Source organism: Olea europaea, chromosome 12 (assembly GCF_002742605.1).
Source record: "Olea europaea var. sylvestris chromosome 12, O_europaea_v1, whole genome shotgun sequence".
Taxonomy (NCBI): domain Eukaryota; kingdom Viridiplantae; phylum Streptophyta; class Magnoliopsida; order Lamiales; family Oleaceae; genus Olea; species Olea europaea.
In genome coordinates, this window is record NC_036248.1 from 2,734,557 (window position 1) to 2,742,463 (window position 7,907).

At 43.0% G+C, this 7,907-nt stretch overlaps 1 protein-coding gene across 1 annotated transcript; it reads left to right on the forward strand.

Moving 5' to 3' along the window:
* The first annotated feature begins 2,554 nt into the window (after positions 1–2,554).
* On the forward strand, positions 2,555–3,580 carry LOC111406435. Its single transcript, XM_023035862.1, has 4 exons — positions 2,555–2,873; positions 2,987–3,297; positions 3,340–3,402; positions 3,527–3,580. The coding sequence occupies exons 1-4, from the start codon at positions 2,555–2,557 to the stop codon at positions 3,578–3,580; spliced, it is 747 nt and encodes a 248-aa protein (XP_022891630.1).
* The last annotated feature ends 4,327 nt before the right edge of the window (positions 3,581–7,907 follow it).

Sequence of the window (7,907 nt, forward strand, 5' to 3'; positions counted from 1 at the left end):
GTTTTCAATTTATCAGACTAGGCTGAAAGTTATAGTAAGCAAGCTTGTAGAGGGACTAAGAATAGAAAAAATTTACACACACAGTGACACACTGCACAATTTTGTTATCAAAACCTCCAAAAATTTTCCCAGATATGTTTGTTTAGTAGTAAATTCAACTTGGGATCATCAGGAAACAAGAAAATATTTACAAATGATATGCACACGATTGTGAATATATTTTTGTATCAGATTATGGGAACATTGGATCAGGCTTATGACATCCTGGTTTCGGTGGTGGAGAAATGAACCAATGTTTCGGATCATACAACGTGTTTCCAGAACAACCCATACTTGCGTTTGGAGTGGCGAGACATGGGTTCTGATTCTGTTCGTCTCAGCATGTCCCACATTATCTGCACATCCTCGTATCCGCAGGTTTGGATGTCATCGTGAAGTTTCAAAAGCCCGGCACCTGAAGAGAGTAAAATGCTGGTGAGTCATTCATCCAGCTTTACTAGTTTGATAGGGAACACATATTAGTGTTATGCTACACCTAACATATTCTTATGGCGTGGTTGGATAGAACGAATAGTACTGAACAATATTGTAAAAATTAGAAAGAAAATTAAGATTTTATCTATTGTATGCTCGACCCAACACGTGTTTAGAATTATATTTAAAGCGCAACTTGGAATGTGTGTGGGGAATTAACCAAATGGTCAGTAAAGGAATCTTTAGATATTTTGACTATTTTTATGTGGGAAAAATGAGAAAAATATTCCAAACTTGTCATTATAACTAAAACATCCCAAAATAATGTGATTAATTAATCAAGATGTCATTATAAAACATTAATTTCGCACTTAGTGATCTAATTATCAGAATCCTATGCCATGTCCTTACATTTTCCTTTCTTTTTTCTTCTCGAGTTGTGTCATTTAGCAGCTTGACAATAACTAATACTCTCTTTAATAAATCCTTTTTTCCCCCTCAAGATGTCTCATTTAATCACTTGACAATAACTAATACTCTATAAAATAAATATATAATTGACCTACTTTTAAGCATAATTAAAAAGGCTAAAGGAATAAGAAAAAATCAAGAATATCTTTATTAATTTAATCGAGGCCAAAAACCGTTGAGCTTCAATATTCTTTGCTTCTTAATTTATGCTAAGAGAAAACCAATACTATTAGTGATGAAATTTTGACCAATCTTGTGCAATATAAATCCTGAAACAAACTTTCGGACAAGGCATAAATCATCCTTTATTCTCTACTAAGTATATATGGTATGTGATGATCTCAAATCTTGTCAATCACGAAGTCGACCAATGAACCCCGATCTCAATAGCCCCTAAAAACACCAAACAAGGTCGGGCATTAGAGGTCGGGGTATGTATGTCGACTCGTCAGCTTTTCTATACGACCTATGGGGACACTAATCCTTCTTTGACCACAATCCTTACCTTGTGAGACTCCTTCTTTGACTCAAACAGTGATTTGAATACTTGAGGTGAAACAATAACTCCTTTTCCTACGAGGATAAGGATCGTGATAGAATAAGTCCTTCTAGGATTCCACCGCTAACACCTATAAATACACAACCCGTGCTCATTCTTGAGGTACGTTTTTCATTATCTTCAGCTTATAGCCTCACACACTAAATTCCCTATCTAACTTAAGTATCGGAGGGGCGACGAGCACACACCTCGTTGCAGGTATTCAAAGACCGTTCGTGTTCATCAAAGCAAAGTTCGATCATCAAGTTCGAGATCTTTCAGGTAATATTTTTTGGTAGCATCACTGGCGCTGTCTGTGGGAACACGCTACCAAAAACCATGGTCAATACATGTTCAGGTCTTCCTCCAACAAACTCATCCGTCCCAGATAACCCTCCTCCTCCTGAGGAACACCATGTCCCTCAAGAAGAATCGTCGAAGATTCCAGCACCTCCTCAAGCTGCTGTTTCCGCCGGAGCTTTTGAGGAACTTCGTCAGCAGATGGCTGCATTAACCCAATTGTTAAGCCAGAGAAATTCGCACCCGTCGCATACCCCAACACCTGAAATTCAAGAAGGGATAGCAGCGGGTATGCAACAAAATACTCGGACAGCAACAGGATTCACTCCCAATACACCATTCACTCCAGAAGTCCTCTCGTATCCCCTTCCCAATAGGTTCAAGTATCCTCGGATAAAGGAGTACGATGGGACAACCGACCCCATCAATCATCTTAATGTGTACACGGATATCATGAACTTACAGGTTGCACCTGATGCAGTAATGTGCAAGGCATTCCCCAAACCCTCACAAACGCAGCTAGAGATTGGTTTTCCACATTAGAACCGAACTCCATCACCTCCTCCTCAGGTTTAGCTGATAAGTTCTCCGCTTTCTTTGCGAGCAGCAAGCGAATCAGAAAGACAGCCGCATCACTCATGCAGATGCGTCAAGGACCCAACGAAACACTGCGCAGTTTCATGACCAGGTTCAATAAAGAACGACTTCAGATCCCCGATCTACATATCACAGCTGCAGTCTCAGCTCGCCATTAGGTGCAAAGCATTCAAGATGTCCTTGTCTAAGACCCCGCCGAAGTCAGTCACCGACCTACTCACACGGGCTGAGAAGTTCATCAATATGGAAGAAACTATGACCCCAAAAAGGAAAGCTACCACATCAGGGAGGTTGGATCAGAAAAGGCCGCATAAGTCCAGCTTAAGACAAGAGACACCTAGGGACAAACCAAGGAAGGATCCTCCTTCAACGTCTTTTAACCATTTGAATACTTCAAGGTCCAACATCCTGATGGAAATCAAGGACTCTAGGGAACTAAAGTGGCCTCCCCGATTGCGATTTTCTCCCGATACTCGTGACAAGAGTAAATACTGTGATTTCCATACAGATCACGGGCATACAACGGAAGACTGTCTGGCCTTAAAGCGGGAAATCGAAGCTCTTATAAAAAGGCGATTTCTGAGCTCTTACATTAGCAATGACAAGCGCCGAGGAATAATCAGAATGGAGGCAAAGGCCTAGAAGATCGGGGAAACAAGCAACCAACCGCAGGCACTATCAATATCATTGTCAGAGGAACAGCCTCGGGAGGAGATTTTAGTAGCGGGCGTAAACAGTATGCCAAGCAGCCTCCAATCATCTTGAGACCAGATCTTGGCCGTACAGAGGACATCACTTTTGGAACAGATGACCTGGAAGGCATAGCGTTCCCTCATGATGATGCCCTTGTCATATCGGCCATCATCGCCAACTTTGAAGTCAAGAGAATTATGGTAGATAACGGAAGTGCAGCAAACGTACTGTCTCATAAACCTTTGTTCAAATGGGGATCTCATTAGAGCAACTCAAGCCAGTTAAAACACCCCTCTAAGGATTTGGAGGTGGGGTCATCACCCCGGAAGGTATCATCGTGTTACCCTTAACACTGGGGGCCGAGGGTAAACAGGTGATGCAAAACACCACCTTTGAAGTTGTCCGTACGCCAATGGCTTACAATGCCATATTGGGAAGACCACTACTCAACAGAATTTGAGCTATTGTCTCAACTTTCCACCTGGCTATAAAATTCCCTACCTCTAATGGAATCGGGGTAGTACGAGGCAACCAAACGGTGGCCCGACAATGTTATGTGACTAGTGTTCGAAAAATAAAAAATGACGTCATGCAAGTTATAGAGCTCGAGCTCGAGCACAAAAATCACGTGAGGCTGGCTCCGGTAGAAGGATTGGAAGAGGTCGAGATCGAGCCTGGAAGAAAATTCACAATTGGTCGGGGGTTAGATACAGCGGTCATGTCTGAACTTCTAAGTTGTCTCTCCCGCAACATTGATGTATTCGCCTGGAATGTTGAGGACATGCCTAGCATTGATCCAGAGGTTGTAGTACATAGACTTAACGTAAACTCGAAAGCAAGACCTGTGAAGCAAAGGAAGAGGCAATTCGCACCAGAAAGACGAGAAGTCATAAAAGAGGAAATTGCCAAACTTGTTAACACACAGTTCGTTCGAGAAGTACAATATCCCGAATGGCTGGCCAACGTGGTTCTTGTCAAGAAAGCTAATGAAAAGTGACGAGTTTGCATTGACTTCACAGATTTGAATAAAGCATGCCCCAAAGACAGTTATCCCTTACCTCGAATTGACAATCTGGTAGATAGCACGTCAGGCCATATGCTGTACAGCTTTTTGGATGCTTTCTCAGGTATCACCAAATTCTCATAGTAGAAGAAGATCAAGAGAAGACCTCGTTCATGGCAGATTCAGCCATCTACTGCTACAGGGTCATGCCCTTTGGACTGAAGAATGCTGGAACAACGTATCAAAGGTTAGTGAACAAGATCTTTGCCAAGCTAATTGGGAAAACGGTCGAAGCATATGTGGATGATATGGTGGTTAAGAGCAAACAATTGAATAGCCATGTTTTTTATCTAGAGGAAGTGTTTGCTATGTTACGGAGGTATAACATGAAGCTCAACCCGGCAAAGTGTGCGTTTGGGGTGGCATCTGAAAAATTCTTGGGTTTTATTATCACACACAGAGGAATAGAGGGGAATTCTAATAAGATACAAGCTTTAATAAGTATGGAGGCCCCTAAGTGCAAAAGGGACATTCAGAAGTTGACAGGTCGCGTAACAGCACTAAACAGGTTTGTTTCCCGGGCTGTAGACAGGTGGTTTCCCTTTTTCAAACTATTTAGGGGAAATAAAGGTTTCAACTGGAACGAGGAATGCAACTTAACTTTTCAGGAGCTCAAACGGACATTATCAACGCCTCCAGTCCTTACTAAACCCGAACCCAGTGACACGCTGCTATTATACTTGGCCGTTTCTCAGAACACAGTAAGCGGTGTCTTGGTAAAGGAAAAAGGAAGAGTTCAGCAACCTGTTTACTATGTAAGTAAAGTGCTCCTCGATGCAGAAACACGATACACGCTTGTGGAGCAGCTCGCCCTTGCTTTAGTAATAGCTGCCAAAAAATTACGGCCGTACTTCCAGTCACATCCAATCGTTGTGCTCACCAACCAACCTCTCAGACATATACTTTAAAAGCTGGACATCTCAGGAAGACTGCTAAAATAGGCAATTGAACTCAGCGAATTTGACATAGAATTCAAGCCACGACCTGCAATCAAGGCCCAAGCTTTAGCCGACTTCATAGCAGAGCTTACTCCGAGATCCTCGGAAACACCGGCCAAGGGATCGAACTCGACCTTAGAAATATGGGATATTTTTGTTGACGGAGCATCCAATAGCTCGGGCTCAGGGGCCGGCATTATCATCACAAGTCTGAACAAGACTACGGAGATACAATGCGCTCTCAGATTTGAATTCAAAGCTACCAATAACGAAGCAGAGTATGAAGCTGACGTTATAGCCCTGGAACTGGCAAAAAATCTTGAGTGTGAGCGTGTCAAAGTTTTCAGTAACTCACAGCTAGTGGTCGGACAAATCGAGAGGTCTTTCGAAAGAAAGGATGAAAAAATGAGCTTATATTGTTTGAAAGTACATGACCTCCAGAGGCAGTTCGTAAGTTGTGAAATTCTGAAGGTAGCTAGAGCCGAAAATGCCAAGGCTGATGCATTATCCAGACTCGTTTTCATGGGTGTGGACGGGTTCGATAGAACCGTGCACATCAAGATGGTTGCAGAACCAAGAATAGCTCAGAAGCCAAGTATCATGGACAGCGACCATGAGCCCTCCTGGATGGATCCAATAGTTGATTACATAAGTAATGGCAACATTCCTGCACACCCTCGACTTGCTAGAAGCATTCGGTATAGAGCTGCTAGATATTGTATAATCGAAGGAGTCCTGTTCCGTAGGAGTCTCACACTTCCCTATCTAAGGTGTCTCAGACCTTCCGAGTCTCTTCAAGCAATGACTGAAGTTCACGAAGGCATTTGTGGAAATCACCAGGGAGCCCGAGCTCTTGCATATAAGTTGATAAAGTATGGATACTACTGGCCAAGTTTGAAGAAAGATGCCATAGATTACGTCCGGAAGTGCGACAATTGCCAAAAGTTTGGCTACGTCATACATGCTCCTGCTAAAGAACTAACATCCATTCACCACTCAGCTCCCTTCGAGCAATGGGGAGTTGATATTCTTGGGCCTTTTCCCTTGGCCCGAGGACAATTAAAATTTGTAGCTGTGGCAGTGGAGTATTTTACAAAGTGGGTAGAAGTCAAACCTCTCGCAACAATTTCAGAGCCGAAGCTCAGGTCATTCATATGGAAGTCCGTCATATGCAGGTTCGGGATACCAAAAGTCCTCATCACAGATAGTGGAAGGCAATTCGAAAATCCCCAGTTCAAGAACTTCTGCGCCAGCAATGGGATTGATCATCGCTTGACCTCGGTCTCACACCCACAAAGTAATGGGTTAGCCGAAGTAACTAATCGGATCATATTGCAGGACCTCCGAACAAGGATAGGGGATGCCAAAGGTGACTGGCCTGACGTACTACCTTCGATACTATGGGCATATAGGACTTCGCACAAGACAGCAACTGGTGAAACGCCATTCATGCTTGCTTTTGGACTTGAGGCGACCATCCCAATCGAGGTTAGCCTCCCCACAATAAGAAAGCTCGAGACAAATAAGGAGACGCAAACTACCAAGCACCTCGACTTCCTTGAAGAGGTAAGGGAGCAAGCCTCCCTTAGGACTGCGAGTTACCAAAACAGAACGGCAAAGCACTTCAACAACAAGGTCCAGACCAGGAGATTTAGAGCTGGCAATCTTGTCCTTAGAAAAGCAGAAGCCGCCAGACACCAACCAAGGAAATTTGGGCCGACATGGGAGAGACCCTACGAAATCATAAGAAAACTTAAAGGTGGAGCCTATAGCCTCAGAGACACATCGGGGAAACCACTCCCAAGGCCATGGAACGCCAATAATCTGAAAATATATTACAAGTGACTAGCTATAGCTATAATTTTCCTTTAGGGCTTGCATGCCCGCTTCATGTTTTCTTAATTTCGTTTTTTACTTTTCGGGCTCTAATGCCCTGTTAGCTCATGCTCGAATAAGCTCGGGTATCGAACGCCCTTAAGCATTTTTAATAGCACATAGAATTTTCTTTATGATGTTGATTCCCTATTAAATTAGCATAAGGCCGTGCCCCATGCATGCAGCTAATACTTTTACAAAATTAGCGTAAGGTCGTGCCCTGCGCATGCAGCTAATACCTTTACAAAATTAGCGTAAGGTCGTACCCCGCGCATGTAGCTAAATTAGCGTAAGGTCGTGCCCTACGCATGCAGCTAATACTTTTACAAAATTAGTGTAAGGCCGTGCCCCGCTCATGCAGCTAATACCTTTACAAATTCCACACATGACCTCAAGCAGTAATAGGTCGGGCATATAAGCCCGACCTCATCAATCCCAGAATGACGAGAAATGAAATAATCGTTAGATCGAGGCCGGGGCATGATATAATTGCCCACGTATAATCATCCCCGACCTTACCGATCCCAAATTGCTCAACCAAGCATGAATTCTGAGATCGAGGTCGGGTCATGATATAGTTGCCCCCAACAATATACCACTGAACTTGGAAATTGAGGTCCACACTCGATATAAGCAAGAAATCAAATCAAATAGACACTAGTGCACGAACTAGTTGCCCCCAACAATACACCACAGAACTTGGAAATTGATGCCCCATGATCAATATTGTTTAAAGGATCAATATATCCATAGTTCAACGATAAGAATCACACCCAAACTATTTCACACACTCGAGCTATAAGTTAAATGATTAGGACACATGACATACACTAACAACCGAACTCTAGACTATAATGAAAGCTCGAATTCAAAATTACAATACGCAAACACAGGATCAACGCTCGATCTCGTAGGAATAATAAAATGCATGAACTGATAAAATTTTCTCTCAAAGATA